Raw genomic sequence first — 18,073 nt, 5'->3', positions numbered from 1 at the left:
AAAAAAAGAAGAAAACAACAGTGTATATCCTCCAATTCTGATTCCCAGTAAAAGCCTCTCTACCTGATGCCAATTTTCTTAACACTGGTCACTAAGAAACAAATGCTGTTATACTGCTGTTACCACTGTTTGTTTGTTTGTTGACATTTTTGTGCATTCAACAAAGATTTAAACAACTATTACTACTAGGGGCCAGGCACTGTCCTCAACACCGGGGACTGGATACAAAATGAATAAACTTCCATCCTGCTCACAGAAGCTCACAGAGAAATAGGTTCTTTAAAACAGCAGTTCCTACAGAGATGAGGTTTGGTTTTCCTAGAGGTGGCCACAAAGTTTGGCCCTAGGTGTACCAAGTACGTTGGTTTCCAGTTTTAAGAAAAGCCAATGAGCAAATTAAAATTTTAGAATGTGATAGCTCTAGGAAGTCAACCTTTACATAAAAGTGTTAGTGAGGACAGATGAGTTTACTATATGAAAAGAAGCTGGAATAAAATTGTGACTAATATATTTATATATGTATATTTGTAGTTCAAATGCTAAATAACTTATACTTTTAATCTCCCCTTGCCAATCAAAATACTCTATGAATCTCAGCCCTGGTTCTATATATTTCTCATTTAATGTCAGTCATTTGTAAACAAAAAGAGTTTAGGGGTTGGGGGTGGAAATGCAATACCTTAACTTCTCCAGAGGAATTAAAATCCACTTAACTCTATTTGAATGAATGGTAGGAATGAAAATTACACTCATTTGTATAAGTAAATGTCTTTTTGCTAATGTTGGGAAATAAATGTAGGTGCAAGAAGATGTGTGCACATGTACACAAGTGTGTGTGCACATATGTGTATATGTGCATGCAAGACAGAAAAAGAGCAAGAAAATACAAGACAAAGAGAATGAATCAGAGATGGTAGAATCAGCAGGAAAATCACTAAACACTAAGTCTGCAGACCTGATTTCCGGTCCTGCCTCGGATACTAATAACCTGTGACCCATGTCCTCATGTCATTTTTATGAGCTATAAAATAAATTTGGATGGCCTGACTTGATATTACAAGTCTACTGTTCTAGGATTCTTACCCATTCAAATCAAAGAACTGAAAATAAAAATTTTCTTAGAGCAATTTCTATTTCTATTTCTTCTTTTCGCTCGCTCACTTCCCCTGGCTAAGAAACATATGCAAAATCACAGACTTAAGTTTTCAAAGATTTCTCTACCAGGACTGCCCAAATTAATGTTAAATCTGTGTAAGAATAAGAGATTAACTACATTTGAGGTGATGGTAGATGGAAAGAAAGCAGAGGAATATCAAGGATGGCAAATCCAAATAAAGTGTTAAAAGTCACAAGTGAAAGAGATGTACCCGATGTTATAGAAAATTAAGAAATTTCAGCTGTGATTAATGATTTCTAATGATATTTACAAGAAGAACCAGCTCTGGTTCAGACAGCTAATTATATAGAATCCTGAGGAAGCAAAGCCAAGTGAGAAAGGAATAGTCAGCAATCAGTGAGCCTGACTTTGGAATGGAACCCCAGGACACAGGACTGGGTAAAGGGTTCTAGTTCATTAAAATCTGCAGTATTTCGTCCTTTCCCATGATGTCTAGTGTCAAGGTTGCCAGAGGCGTGAAAATTAAGAAGCTTCCTTTCTCTCTTACTCATTCTAGCCAGTAACATTTCCATAAGCCTCAAGTTCCAGAAATATAAGCCCTGGATCTCCTTTAATTTGGGACCCATACTCCCTCAGTCTCCAAATCCTGATTTATATTTTACAATGATTTCTCTTGATAATTTCTTAATTCAGGATCTTTAACTTAAAATGTCCATTTCTGCACCAGCCTCAGAAACAGCTTTCCTAAGAGGTACATTGTAAATAACAGAAAGGGTAGTAATTTAGAACTCAAACGTTCTAGCTCTGGCTCTCACCCAAACTCAGTCTGTGACACTGAGCCTCAATACATCCCAGATCCGTCTCTTCCTTTCTATAGCTCCATTACCATTACCCTAAATTCAGGCCTCATCATTTCCTGCCTTTCTATTTTCTGTTACCATCACCCCCAATTCAGGTCTCATCATCTTTTAATTTGACCAATGTTCAATAATGATTTTCAATCTTGTCCCCTTTAAACCTTTACCCACCAGCCTCTAAGATATGTTCCAAAATGAGAATCTAAAACTCCTTCAATGGTTCTCTATTTCTTAGAAGATAAATTTATAAAATTTACATTTCTTAACATAATTTATATATTTATGGTTCAGCTACTGACTACCTTTCTGGTCTTATTTCCTATCTATGTCCCTAACCGTACTCTCTCCAATCCAGCAATACTGAACTTCCTGCAGCTGCCATAAGATTTTAAGCCCTTTTACCTCTTACCTTTATGAACGCTTCTCTCTCTGGCTGGATTAGTTTTCTCCAATTATCACTGTAAACATCTAATTAACCATGAAGATTCAGATTAAATATATCGCTTGTTTTGTGAAGCTTTTTCCTGCCCTTTTCTCCACAGTCATTTAGTTTACCACTCAATTCTCTGTGCCTTGTGTATTTCTAGATATATAATGCACAGGGTTTTTTTCTGAGGTCCTTAAAAGCAAGGGCTATGTTTTGTTCATATGTGTTCTGCAGTGCTCTACCATGGAGCCAGGTTTAGCAAGAGTCAATAAAAGTGTTTATTCATGAAATAAACAAGGTGAACAAAAAGATGAATAAAGTCTTATACATAAAGAACAAAGCAAAGACAAACCTTTCCTTAAAGACACTAAAAATGACAGGTGTTCCTCTTTTATTTGAACATTTGACACTAACGTAAATTCAGGGATCTTCTCACATCTCCCTTTGCTCCTTTTCCCTCAATACAATAGGTCATGGTTAAATCTACCATTACCATTAACTTTTAGTCTATAAGAGCCACTCTCAGAGAAGTGATGTATACTGTGAATTTTAAAACACTGGAAATGAGTAAGAAGACATTTTAATAGAAGGAATCATAGGAATAATCATCTCTCTGTTAAAGGAGAGGCTGACCACAAACTTGTTGTCAATTACTGAAAGTATGTATAGAACTAACTGTGTAAATCTGAGTTTTCCATAAAGTTCTGCTTCTACCTGAAAAGCAAAGGATTCAAGGTAAATAAAAGCAGTAAACACAGACAGGAAAGAGTAAAGAAACCCAATACAACTCCTACAGTTCTTTGATAACCATTATTTCATTGGATCCTCCAACAACCTATGAGTCAGCATATACAGAGATTATTTCCCCCATGTTACAGGTAAGGAAAACAGACTCAGAGACCTGGACCAACTGGCTCCAAGTCATACAGCTAAAAAACTGTTAGGGTTCATACCCAAATCTACATGATTGAAAACCTATTCAAGATTTCCAGCAAGAATTTTTCAAATCAAAGAAACTACTGCATAGCCATTATAGAATTTGAAATCTAACAGTGAAAGGAATCAGAGAAACAGGAGAGTTTCCTTTTCCCCTGCCTGGCATGACCCCCTCCTACTCCCCAGATTCTCACAGGTCTTTAAAACGCTTCTGGAGCTGAGCCTGGGCTTTCAGGTCTTCCTCTTGGAGCTGCTTAGCCACCTGGAGATCATGTTGGACCAATCGGTTCCTCTGAATGTTCGATGCCAAATGATGTTCAACTGAACAGAAAGAGAGAATTATAAGGCTTTGGCTTAATTAATAAACCTCATAATAAACTTAAAAGAGCTTTACCATTAAAAAGAGCTTCAGATCAAACACTTTATTTTATGCTCTCCAGAGTGCTGTATAAAAGGTTTCAGAGGAATTATTATTCCCATTTTTCCATTAAGTGAATAAAACCAAAAAGATTAAATGTCTTGGTTTTGGTCACATGGTAAAAAGTAGCAGTGCCAGAACTTAAACACAAATATTTCTGCTCTTTCAACTACCACATGTTGCCATTCTATCTACCACCTGCATTTTTCAAAATTTAATTGTTATGTTGACATGTGAGTTAATGATTTATAAATCAAAATGATTTATAATGGTAGAAGAACTACCATATACCTTCACATACTACACATAACTTAGATCTACTTTCTATCACTATATGCATAGATATTCAGAAAAATCTATAATGTGACCTAAACAAAATACCAATGTTCCCTGAAAAAACTGTTCAGACCCTTATCCTAGAGAGAAGAAGAGATACCTGTGCCGGCCTTCTGCACACCCCAGATGCAACCACTATCCCTCCCTCTCCTATAACACTAAGGTAAGGGAAATGGCCCAACATCCTCTTTTCCTCCATTTATACAGCTCAGTAGTCTTCTAATTCCTGGAAGCTGTCTTACTTCAAAACAACCAAAACTTCATTCTTCCTCCAGGTTTCATTTGCCTGGACAAGTCCTTCAAGATGGATGGATGTTATAGCCTGGTGACTGTGTTTTCTCTCTACCTCACCCTAAATAACAGGCCTCAAGCAACCAATAAGAAAAGAACTCTGAAGTCACATGAATGAGGTGGGGCCATTACTCACTCTCTTGTTCCTGCAAGCTATGAGCCAGGGTGTGGTCCTCCAGGACAGCAAAATCTCGGCATACTGCAGAGGATGAAGGAGGAAAGGCAGACAGAGGAAGGTTGATTAGCAGTATTTTAGCAAAAGGGAGAGGATTTTATGTGAAAAAAAGTATCAATTTTTTTTTCTCTCCCCTTCCTCTCCCCCCCAGTTGTCTGCTCTCTGTGTCCATTCGCTGTGTGTTCTTCTGGGACCGCTTCTATCCTTATAGTAGCACTGGGAATCTGTGTTTCTTCTTGTTGCATCATCTTATTGTGTCAGCTCTCTGTGTGTGTGGCGCCATTCCTGGGCAGGCTGCACTTTCTTTCGCGCTGGGCGGCTCTCCTTATGGGGTGCACTCCTTGCGTGTGGGGCTCCCCTACACGGGCGACAACCCTGCGTGGCACGGCACTCCTTGGGTGCATCAGCACTGCGCATGGGCCAGCTCCACACGGGTCAAGGAGGCCCAGGGTTTGAAGCATGGACCTCCCATGTGGTAGGCAGACTCCCTATCCATTGGGCCAAGTCCGCTTCCCATCAATTTTTAACATTTCAGGATGATCAGCTTTACAATTCACACAGCACAAAATAGTTACAAGGGAAAAGTTAGAATGAAGTCTTCATTCACAAAACCCACATACTACCTGTTCAGTGCTAAGGAGAGTGTCAAAATAATGATATGCTCTGATCTATGGCCTGAAGGGATACAAAACCCAGAGATCCAGAAATCCCAATCTATAAAGGATGCGTATGTTCACATACACATTCACACAACCCTGCCCCTCAGTAAGAGTTAATGCAGCCACAAAATAGGGAGATCTTGGAGGTATCAAGACTACATTGAAGCATCCCTGCCCAAGAACTAAATTAAGCTTTACCCCTTGCTCATACGCAAAGGTGATGAGCAAACTAGTAATTCCAACAAAGTACCATTCAGCTACATACTCAGCAGACACTAACAACTTGAGGTCCGAGTCATCTTACATTTCAGGGACTGAAAGTTCTTTCAAGGTGAGCAAGTTAATCCTTTCATTTAATAGGTGGGAAAACTGATGGCCAGAAGGAAGAATGGACTGTTGAAGACTATACACTATGTTAGTGACAAGACTGGAGGTTAGCTTCTGAGCCTCCTGACTCCCATACCAGCATGAGTTCTTTCTTTCCCTGACAGACCCCTTACTTTGGGTAAGTCATGCCCAGAATATACTGAAGGGAGATATTCTATATTGACCAACATGGACCCTCTATAACATCCGAGCTAATTAATATCTATCTGTGATTATTTGCCCAGTTCCAGAATGTATATTGGAATAGACATACTCGGTAACTGGCAGAATACACACATTGGATCCCTGACTTGTGGTGTGAGGGCTACAATGGTAGGAAAGGCCAAGATGAAGCCACTAGAACTGCCCTACTTAGCACTAGCAAATCAAAAGCAATAGTGGACTCCTGGAGGGATTGCAGAGATTAGTGCCACCATCAAAGACTTGAATGATGCAGGGACGGTGATTCCTACCACATCCCCTTTCAACTCTCCTATTTTGCCTGTCCGGAAAAGAGAATGATCTTAGAGGATGACAGTGCATTATCATAAACTTTACAAGGTGTTGACTCCAATTGCAGTTGCTGTTACAGATGTGGTATCATTTTTTGAGAAAATTAGCCATCCCCTGGTACCTGGTGTGCAGCAATTTATCTGGCAGATGTTTTTTTCCTCAATTACTGTTAGCAAGGACCACCAAAACAGTTTGCTTTCAGCTGGCAAAGACCAGCAATATACCTTCATGGTTCTACCTCAGGAGTCTTATCAACTCTATTATGAAAATATTGTCATAATATTGTCTGCAGGGACCTTGATTGTCTATCCCTCTCACAAGACATCACACTGGTTCACTATATTGATAATATTATGTTGACTGGACTTAGTGAGCAAGATATAGCAACTACTCTAGACTTACTGGGTAAGTCACTTGTGTGTTAGAGGATGGGAGATAAATCCAACAAAAATAGAGGGCCTTAAATCTCAGTGAAGTTTCTAGGTGTCCAGTGGTATGGGGCATATAAAGATATCCCTTCTGAAATGAAAGACAAGCTGTTGCACTTGGCCATTCTTGTGACCAAAAATGAGGTACTATGCCTAGTTGGCCTTTTTGTATTTTGGAAACAAGGTATTCTTTATTGAGGTATACTATTCTGGCCCATTTACCAAGTGACCAGAAAAGCTGCTAGTTTTGAGTGGGGACCAGAACAAGAGGAAACTCTACAACAGGTGCAGGATACTATGCAAGCTGCTCTGCACTTTGAGCCATATGATCCAGCAGATCCAGTGGTGCTGGAAGTGTCAGCGGCAAATAGAGATACTATGTGGAGCCTCGGGCAGGCCCCTGTAGGGGAATCACAGAGCAGACCCTTAAGATTTTTGAGGAAAGCCTTGCCAGTCTTTGCAGATAAACTACCCTCCTTTTGGAAAGCAGTTTTTGGGCTGCTCCTTCACCTTTATGGAGACTGAATGCTTAACCATGGGCCACAAAGTTACCATGAGACCTGAGCTGCCTCTCATGAGCTGGGCTGTCTGACCTAACAACCCATAAAGTTGGGCATGCACAGCAGCACTCCATCATAAAATGGAAGTGGTATATAGGAGATAGGGCTTGAGTGGGTCCTGAAGTAACTTACATGAGGAAATGACCCATATGCCAATGACCCCTCTGCTACCACATTACCTTCTCTTTCCAGCCCACAGCTATGGCCTCTTGGGAGTTCCTTACAATCAGTTGACTAAGGAAGAGAAAACTTCTGATTTACAGATGGAGCTGCACAATATGCAGGTACTGCCAGAAAGGGGACAGCTAAAGCACTGCAACCCCTTTCTGGGATATTCCTTAAGGACAACAGTGAGGGGAAATCCTCCCAGTGGGTACCTGGTTGTTCATTTTCCCCAGAACGAAAAATGCCTGGTGGTGCACTAGTACAATGATTCATGAGCTATCACCAATGGTCTGGCTAGATGGTAAGGGAACTGATGGCAGCAATTCGTAAATTTGTCAAACATGATTCAAATAAAAATTAGATTTCTCCCTCATTCCCATTAAAAGAAACAGTTTTAATGATTTTTAAAATCCAGATATATATGTAAGTGTATGATGAATTTGTTTATATTAAGGTTAACAGGTATCAGAAATGAGGGGAGGGAAGTGGATGTGGCTCAAATGACAAGAGCATATGCCTACCATATAGGAGTTCCAGGGTTCAAACCCAGGGCCTCCTGGCCCATATGGTGAGCTGGCCCACGCTCAAAGCTGCCATGCACAAGGAGTGCCATGCCACGCAGGGGTGCCCCCCGTGTAGGGGAGCCCCAAACACAATGAGTGCACCTGCAAGGAGAGCTGCCCCACACGAAAAAAGTGCAGCCCGCCTAGGCACCACACACATGGAGAGCTGATACAGCAAGATGATGCAATAAAAAAGAGACAGAGATTCCCAGTGCCGCTGAGAATGCAAGTGGACACACAAGAATATACAGCGAATGGACACAAGAGAGGAGACAATGGGGGGGGGGGGGAAGGGAGGGTAGAGAAATAAAATAAAAACATAAATCTTAAAAAAAAAAAAAGAAATGAAGGGAGGGGGAGAAGAGATTTATATTGCTAATCTATTTTCTTTGAAGAGAGGGATGATCCTCACTCAGCTGTGAATCCTTAATAGAAAAAAATGGCATAGGAGTCCATCTAGTGAACATTCATTTTTTAAACAAACATTTACTTAGCTCTATTTCAGAACAAATGAAACATTTCCAAGTCCTCAAGAAAGTAGAGGTAAAAGAAAGATAAATAAGGATAATATAATTTGATGAATGTCAAATACCTACAGAAAGTCCTCTGAGGACAGAAACATTGGAGCAGTTATGTTTGATATGCATTGGGGGTAGGGGTAAGGATTATAGCTGAACTGGGCAAAGAGTGTCAAGAAACAAAGTAGTGACCATATGAAACAGATGTCAAAGGATGGGTCAAAATTCCCAAATGCAGCGTGGTAAGCATTCTTGGTACTGGAACCAATTATGACAAAAGAAAAAAACAACAACCCCTGAATAGACTGCTCTGGAGTTCTTTCTGTATACCGGAAGTACAGAGGGTCCAAAGGGAATATTAACAAAAGATAAGATAGCTTTGAAAGGCCCTATGTGCCATGCTGAGCAGCTGACTCTTTCTTCCACAGGCATTCCTGATACACAGCTTATATGATATGCATGAAGGAAAATTTGCTACCTACTACCATCCTACCATCCTCCATCTCTTAAAAATGAGCAAACTGTTAAATCAAAAGAACAAGACATTCAAGATTCCACATTAAAAAAAACAATTATGTTGTTGCTTTATTGTATTATTATTACAATTACCAATGTTGTTGTTATTATTTTACTAAAAAGGATCTTGAAGAATGTTTAGTTTAAGGCCCTCATTTTACTGATGGGGAAACTGAAATTTCAACAGGTAGTGTACTTACTGCCAGAACCTACTACTCCTAAATCAGAATTCAATGTTAGTTCTTTGATAGATAGAAAAGTAAAGTCCTAAAGATTTCATACTCCTTTTGCTTATGTAATAATAACTTCTTTTGGAGAAAACTGAAAGCCCTGACATCCAACCCAAGTACCAAATACTAACTAAAGAATTATTGCTCTTCTTTTTTAATGATATTAAATTTTTCCTCCTAACCCTTCAGTGTAATGAGACAAGAAAGAAAAAGGGAGAAGTATAAAAAGATGAAAGTAAAGCAGTATGACCAGAGGAGTAGCTGTGTCCCTAGGGACTCCCTACATGCTCAAAAATAATCCAAGCCATCCCTTTCAGATATACCAAGTTATCAGTGTATTCACAAAGTCCAGAAAAGCACAGAGCAGTTCATCCATACCTTTTCTTTTCCTCTTCTAACATCTGCTTCCCATGGTTATCTTCTTTATGCTTATTATTTATCCTCATACATCTTTTTTCAGGTACATCTGCTTGCTAACTTTACCCCTCTAACCCCAGACACATCCTCCTCTCATCCCCCTACTGATAATGGTGGAGTTTTCCATGTACTTCAGTTACAGCACTACCTATTCCTTTTTCGCAGAAAACACCTTCATCTTCTTTCCACTTCGCAATTACAAGGAAAAGAGAAGTTAGATCTTCATGCCCTAATCATCAGCATTTAAAGGGAACAAGAAAATTGAACATCACTGATTTGAATATCCCCTAAAATTCTGGCCCAATGAAAACAAATTCAGAGTTCTAAAATAGTATTTCAAAAAGGGTTTTCTTAGCCATTAAGAGCATTAGAAGTATCAGATTAAGACCACCTCAGCTTCCCACCAATACAGACAGGGAGAATTAAACGACTAGTTATTTTACATAAACATATTTAAGATTATTTTAGAAAGTTCAGTTTAAAGCTGATTATCTCTTTTCCTCACTGAGAAATAAGACCTTCTTAAAACAAAGTTTTTTAATATGTTTCAGACAGGTGATTCAAGTTTGGAAGTGATGGATAAGAGTATCTTTGGATCTCCTTATCTTTTTTTCATGAACAAATGGAAATGCCCCACAACCACCACCACCACTACCCCCACACACAAATTCCCTCCCTTTCCATGGTAGCAGGAATTTGTTTATTCTTCCACTAAATGAGCAAATTCTCAAATTTTAGCCAAGTATCAAGGACTTAGCCTGTATTTATATCGGCAGGACTGGTGAGAAAAAAAAAAACTTGGAGAAAATTTTGCTAAACTAATTCTGTTCAAGAATTTAAAAATTGTAAATAAAAATTAAATTGTGCTCTTGTTAGCAAGAATTCCCCTTCTTCACACCAGTCAAATTGGTAGAATGAGTACACATCATATAATCACCCCATTACAACCAAATCTAGAATTTCCTGCCCTAAAGAATGGCAGCATGTCACTCTCATACATAATCCAAATAACAGGCACATGGCCAACTCTTTCCCAGTTAACTCTATGCAAACTAGCAGTCAGGAATGCATTCCCTATCATTCTCTTACCCACACCTCAACTCCTTCTGAAAACACAATTCCTATGACTCAATTTTTATAAGCTTCCACCCACATAAAAATATCTGATTAATAATAACTACAGACTTTTTCCTGTGTATCTGTAGAGCCATTTATGTAGGTGGAATTTTGTGAATTGTCCTGTTTTTGTATAAATGCTGTTAGTAGCACATGGAATACACACTCATTTGCTTTGAGAGCAGGGATTATGTTTGCATTCCTTTGTTCTCTAACACAAAAACCCCTTCTATAAACAAGGAAAATGTCCCAGAGACACATTTTTCTTGCAAAAGTTTGGTAATGACAGGTAGTCACAACTGACATTTGTATAGCACCGTGTATATCACAAGGCACTTTCATATTTATTCCTCCTAACCACCTGAAGGTACAGGTTTTATCAACACCCTGATTTTAATTCATGAGAAAACTAAAGCTCAGGGAAGTTAAGTGGTTTGACCAAAATCACCCAACAAATAAGCAAGTGGATTGGAAATCAAACCCAGATCTTCTGGCCCCAAATGCTTCTATTCAAAGAATTCCTGTAAGAAATAAATGTTTATTACATTATATCAGGAAAGAAGAGTATCATTAAATGCTAATTAAAATAAGACATATGTGAATTGGGTTCTTTGAAATAGAAGAATAAATTAAATTTAGGTTAAGATTAACAGTGGTACATGCGTTCAGAAGCTGGAGCAGTAAAGATGAGACACAGTTTACCTTTGTCTCATCTCCCAAGAACAGGCCTCTAGCAATCACAGTTTCACTTCTGAAAAACAATGGCAATAAAAAGCTCTTTTCATTTACAGTGTTTCATAGGTATTAAATTGCATCTATATTCACTATCCCATTTAGCAAATAATAAAAATCCTATGAGGCAGTTAGTGCTATGGGAAATTTCAAGGAAAATCTCCACTTGGAATCTAACTCGACCTCCTCCCATTCCATCCAACATCATTCAGTAAGTTTTCCTCCCTTTGGGAAAAGAGAATATTAATAAATATAAGACGAATTTGTTGTTAATTGAAATAGTAAAGACAATTTTAATTAAAAAATAATAGCATATGTAAAACCCCATACCTTTTTTGCTGCCCAAAAGAAGGAATGTCTCCTTCCTAGTCTATTAATGTAGAGCTTCTCCCCTTTGTTCAAAGTTCTAATAAAATTGTCCAAATAGAAGAGAAACAGGATGCAGGAAGTCTGTAAATAAATCATATCCTAATGCCAAATCCTCTACCTTCTCACCCCAGCAAAGTTTATATAAAGGAACCAAAATGACACCAACGTCACCACCTTCAGTGGTCAATGCAGACTGCAGACATTCTCCTAACCACCTGCCCCAATTTATGAACCCCAAAATGCACAAAGGTCACCAGCTCTGAATCGCTAATCACTCTGACAATTGAAATTTCCCACTTATAGGCAGAAGGCTGAAAACAATGAGAATAATATCTAAGTAATGTTTAAATAATTAATGTATTAGGGAATAAAGGTAACTGAATACTTTGATCCTTCTCTGTCTTTTAGTGTCCCCCAAATTTCCAGTGCACTGAAATTAATAAAATCTGAATGCAGTTCAACAGAGTAAGGGCAGTGACACCTAATTTTGGCTGATGCTAAACAGCACATGTGTTCTACCCTCATTTACTTTGTTCTTAGTCCATGTATTCAACGGCACGGCTACTTTTCTCATTAAGTCTCTAAAGCTCCTACTCTTTCCAATATGCCATAGTTATTACATAGGTCTGGGAGAAAGATGGTCCTTCTGACCAGACAATATAATTAAATCAGGTCCATCTTTCTACAGTTATTAACCTTTGTATAATTTTTCCCCTTACTAAACTTCCCACAAAGTGCTGGAGATTTCTGTAATTCCTTTGTGAAAGACAAAGACTTTCATTTCACATGTGCATGCAAATGATTAACTGAAGCACCAAGTATCATTAACCAAAGTTTTAAATGTTTGGGAATTTTTTATGGTTATTGGTTTTGGTTATGTTGTAGTTAGTTGGTTGGTGTGAGTGTGGAACATGGAGTGGGAAAGCCTTACAAGTCTGAACGAAGTATGATCACCATTGCATGGGTTGGGGTTGGGGTGTAGGATCATGTTCTATCAGCTTGAAGCACCCCTTCTATACCCTCCGCCAACTAGAAAATTAATAAGCAGGGAAGCAAATGTGGCTCAGGTGATAGGGCTCCCACCTACCATATGGGAGGACCGGGGTTTGATCCCTGGGACCTCCTGGTGAAAAAGAAAAAGAGAAAAGCGTGCCTGCACAGTGAGCCAGTGCCCACGTGGTGTGCCGAGTGTCTGTGCGAGTGCCCACACGGTAAGCCAAGTGCCCGTGTGGCAAGCTGAGTGCCTGTGCGAGTGCCCCTGCAGCAAGACCAGTGCCCGCGCAGTGAGCCAGTGCCCACACAAGCGAGTTACGCAGCAAGATAATGACACGACGAAATAGACATGAAGGGAAGAGTCAAGGTGAAGTGCAGGAGAAACCAGGAACTGAGGTGGTGCAGCTGACAGCGAAGCTCTCTCCACATCAGAGGTCCCCAGGATTGAAACCCTGTGAATCCTAGAGGATAAAAATGAGAAGACAAAAAGAGAAATAGATACAGAAGATCCCAGGAAATGGACACAGACAGCAAAAACAGCAGGGCGGGGGAAGGGGAAAGGCAAGGGGGAAAATACATAAATCTTAAAAAAAAAAATTAATAAGCAACCTTCAAATGTTACCTCCTTCTCTATAAATCCAATCCCATATAACATGTAACCAAAACCACCACAACTGACTCATTTGCATGCACCCAAGGAGATTTACCTGTAGTTTTTTTGCGTGTGTGATCTTGTAACATGTAGTAAATATGATGGTACTGTAGTACTGATTGCATTATAATTAACTTTACTCATCTGTTTCCCCAGTATACATTCCAGACCCTGATTAGTCCAGTGCCTGGGACAGTAGTTTCCAAATAACTGTTTGTAAAAACTGCATTATTTCAGAGTCATCATTCTCCTCAGGTTCCCTCCTTTCCACAAACAGTTAATGGGTAAATCTGCTTGGGTATATGCATATAGCATCTTGAAGCAAAGAAGGTGATGTATGCTGGAGGTGCTGGTAGAAATTTGCAGAATCTGGAACAAAGAGGAAACTGGCTCAGGTTCTTACAAGCTGGGTACCTTGAAAACAGTCTTGCGAGTTAGAAAATTTTAATAAATTAAGTGTAAGGTGAATAGAAAATAGGTCACGTTTGACAGAAGACAATGGAAAAAAAAAAAAAAAAAAAGAGAGAGAAATCTTGAGAATTCCTAGACCGGAAAAGACTTTTTCAGGATTAACTACCCTGCAATAAACATTACAAAAAGATAAAAAGCTATATTTTTGGGAACTACAATATCATAACTCAGCATCCTCCGTAAAGTTCTACAAATGTATCATCTCCTAAAGTCACCATCTTGGTTAGAATACCAAACTGTCTTTAAGAGTATCAAAGTCTTTAACCCTAAGGGAATATCTCCGAGAAGAATAAAGGTTCTAGATGATAGGTCAGGTTCTCCAGATACCTCTCATATATTTCTAAATGTTAGTCACTTATCATAAAAAGGTACTGACCAATTCATCACTTTCTTAAAATTGTAGACACTGATTATCAGAAAGGGTTTTAGTAGTTGTCTGATGTAGCCTTATCCTGTCCACACAATCATTTGGACTCTTCTTAAATATCTCAGTCACATAAAACCCCCTTACTTTCAAGCAACATAACCCTCTTTACATAGCTATAGGTAAAATGGTCTTTAGGGAACAAAATTTGCCAACTTATAGTGTAGTGATTATCCATCAGTCTTGGTTCTAGCCTTCACTATCACCTTCTCCAGAGCATATGGGAGTTTTGTATAAACTAATGGTACTTTGAAGTCTCCTATTTTGTAAACCCTTAGATGACCATCCATATGCACAACACATAGGGTAATGCACAGGTCAAGTCTTCAAGTTACTTTCCATGCTATGGGCAAAGGCCACACAGCCTATCTTGCGAGCCTCTCTACAATATAATCTGACAATAGTTGCAATACTTGAAATTTTAACTAAAATTCTAATTTAGAAAATATTGGAAAGGAAAAATATCAAAACCCTAACAATGATTATGTACTATAGCATTACAATGAAACTAATTTTCCTTTTCAAATATTTCTATATTTTCCAATGTATCTATCATAGATATCTATCATAAATATATTTATCAAAAATCTATTATTTATAATCTTTTGTCATATTTTATAACAAAAACATATGTTTTTAATCTAATTTAAACATCTAAATAGTGAAGCAACAAATATTTACTGAGAAAAAAGTGAGTTGCAGCAGCAATGTTTTATTGATTCAATTTATTCATAGTTTATTTTTTTTAAAGAATAAAAGGTTATAGAAAAAAGTTTTGTTGTTTTTAAGAAGGAAAAAAATGCTAAAAACCAAGATCTATATAAGGCCCCAAATTTGTATCTGATCTTTCTGATAACCAAATCAAGAAAAGACTTAAGAGAAGTTGTTCAGTTCTCATAAAAAAACAGAAATGTCAGTTCTTCACCAGGAGAGAAAGGCTCAACCTAGTATTATATGAAAGTAAGTTCAGTTACCGTGTCATAAAATAAATAGGAAGCACTAAATTATATAATGGACATCATCAATAGTTTTACAGGAAAGTGTGAGAATGAGTTTTAAATGTGCGCACATACACAAGCACATAGACACCTCCAAAACACTCCGGACTGACAATGAACAGAGGTATTTTAAAAAGAAAAACAATTGTTTCAGTCTTACTCTGATGTAAGTTTCTAAGTTATTTTTTTTCTAACTCTCCAAATTCAGAGTTAAATTAAAACCCCAGTGACCCAAACCACTTGTTTGGCAAGTAAATATAGCTAACCACTGACACACCAGAATGCAGGCAAGTGGGTTCTGAAAATGCTGAGATATTACAAGTCCTTAAATCAAAAGTACTACTTTAATATCACTGACCATCTACATTATTATCAGAGACCACAGAGTAACTGGGTAATTTATTGGAAGACAGAAAATGGCTGAGTCAGAAATTTCCATCTGACAGGGTGAAGGAAACACAGAAAAAAAAAAGTAAGGAAAAAAAGGCTGCAGGGTAGAAACAGAAATTTTCACTCATACTGGTAGAACTGCTAAGAGGGTAGGACTTCCATAAGGAAGTACCTGACAAGCTGCCATAAATGATAAACACACCCACACATACACAAACACACACACACACACAACCTTACAAGTTTCCTGTGCTAGAGGGCAACAACTTTATAGATTGGTGCTTTGAAGCCAAAACTATTTTGTGTTGGTGGTTACAAAACAAGTTACCCAAGAAAAGTTGCCTCAGACCTTGTTATTCTAAGATGCAAATATTAACACAAATCACTTAGGTTGAGCTTCCTTTGTTCCAAGAAACATCCTATAATCTAAAAATGAGGGAAAATGGACTTGGCCCAGTGGTTGGGGCGTCCGTCTACCACATGGGAGGTCCGCGGTTCCAACCCCGGGCCTCCTTGACCCGTGTGGAGTTGGCCCACGCGCAGTGCTGATGCGCGCAAGGAGTGCTGTGCCATGCACAGGTGTCCCCGGCGTAGGGGAGCCCCACGCGCAAGGAGTGCACCCGTAAGGAGAGGTGCCCAGCAGGAAAGAAAGTGCAGAAGAGACAACTGGGGGGGGGGGGGGAATTAAATAAATAAATATTTAAAAAAAAAAAATCTAAAAATGAGTTCGGCCTAGAGGTCTTTTCATCTGAGTCTCCATAAAATTGATAATTTGGGTTCAGTTCTTGCATCCCTACCAAGTGGTCACTAAGCCTCTTTATGAAATCTCAAGTAATGTACATCCTACCTGGTGCATAGTTATATGTAGGAAATATTAGAACATTTTTCCTTAAAGAGGATGACGTTCTGTATCTTTTATTGATCCATCATAATTCTGTCCTCAATGATCACAAAATTTCTTTTTTTTCCCACATGATATACGAAGAGTAAAGACAAGGCTGGTCTAAGACTAAGTGAACTCCAGTCCTGTATGGCCTAATATGGTAATCACTAGTGACATGTAGCTATTTAAATTTAAATTAATTAAAATCTATATTTAACAATTCAGTTTCTCAGTCTTATCAGCCACATTTCAAGTTCTCAATCGCCACAGGGGACTGATGGCTATCATTTAGACAGTGAGGATTATAAGATATTTCCATTATCACAAAAGTTCTATTGGACAACATTGTTCTAGGCAATAATCAGCATGTGATAGGTAGAATAGGAGAAACTTAGATTACTGGACCATTCGCAAAACCTGAACTTAGGCTCAGCAGCATTTAAAACTGTTTTAACAATGTACGTAAGTATGGATGTGCGTTTGTATACATATGTATGTGTGTGTGAGTGCACGCTCACTCATGTTTTAATCAAGACAGGTAAGTCACTTTGCCAGCATGGACAATCAAGAGTTTTGAACTATTACTGGTCTTGTGTGAGCCAGTGATTTATCTTCAAAGTGCTTGTATACTGACATTACTCCTACGCTTCCTAAACTGATAGTAGTTTTGCTAACCTCAGGAGGGTGAAAAGGTCAAGAGTCATCCTACATTCATCAACCAACCACCGTGCAGACTCAACTATAGAGACAAAATGAACAAATCTCTGCTTGCAAAGTGAACCAGAATCCAATATAATAAAAGAATTCAATTCTGACAAATATAACTAAAACTGAAAAAACCAACCAGATATCTACTACTTACCAAACACTTACTAAAGAGCCTTAGTTTCTGATTAGTAGATGTATGTGAGTGTGAATTTATGTGTATTTCTGAAATTCAAATATTCTTGAAAAAATAAATTGATCGCATCTAAGGAGCAATCTCTTACATTTACTCTGCTCTCAGTGACTTCCTTAAAGAAAAATTCTATTTCATACTGGTGTTCTGATTTAGAACATTCAGGAATATTTGAACATACACAGAAGGTAAATAAGTAATTTAGCTTAATATCATGAAAATGATTAAAAAGATAAAAAGGAAACACTCCTGCTGCTTTCATATGTCAGTTTATTTTTAAATGGATTTCATAATTAAAATAAAGAGATGACTATCAAAATTACACTTAAAAAAAGAGGACACTCTACTATAGTATTTTCTATAGCACACTGCACAGAACCCTGACTCCATGAAATACTAGGTGAATATGTATTGTACAAGGAAGCAGTATGGTATAACTAAAAGTACTCAACGTGGAGTCAGGCAAACCTAGCTCTAATCTTGGATTTTCCACTCATTAGTTGAATCATCTTCAACAAGCTATTTAACATCAGTTAACATTTGCTCACCTATAAAATGAGAGTAATGATAATAATACTTATTGTAAGTTCTTTAGCACTGCAGGGTAAAAAGCTATTTTTCACTAAGAATTCCAGATAGTATTTTGATTCCACAT

General features: G+C 38.2%; 1 protein-coding gene across 3 annotated transcripts in view; it reads right to left on the bottom strand.

Annotated features, from left to right (window-relative positions):
• CCDC50 (coiled-coil domain containing 50) overlaps positions 1–18,073 on the bottom strand; it is an 83,063-nt gene that overhangs the window by 49,798 nt on the left and 15,192 nt on the right. For all 3 annotated transcript variants that reach the window (XM_004460844.4, XM_004460841.5, XM_058295540.2), the window contains exons 2-3: positions 4,519–4,581; positions 3,532–3,658 (exon numbers count right to left, since the gene is read on the bottom strand). In XM_004460844.4, the coding sequence (XP_004460901.1) occupies positions 3,532–3,658; positions 4,519–4,581 (190 nt within the window). The remainder of the gene's footprint in view (positions 1–3,531; positions 3,659–4,518; positions 4,582–18,073) is intronic.

The sequence above is a fragment of the Dasypus novemcinctus genome, chromosome 4 (genome assembly GCF_030445035.2).
Source record: "Dasypus novemcinctus isolate mDasNov1 chromosome 4, mDasNov1.1.hap2, whole genome shotgun sequence".
Taxonomy (NCBI): Eukaryota; Metazoa; Chordata; class Mammalia; order Cingulata; family Dasypodidae; genus Dasypus; species Dasypus novemcinctus.
This window is presented reverse-complemented; position numbering and strand designations above follow the sequence as displayed.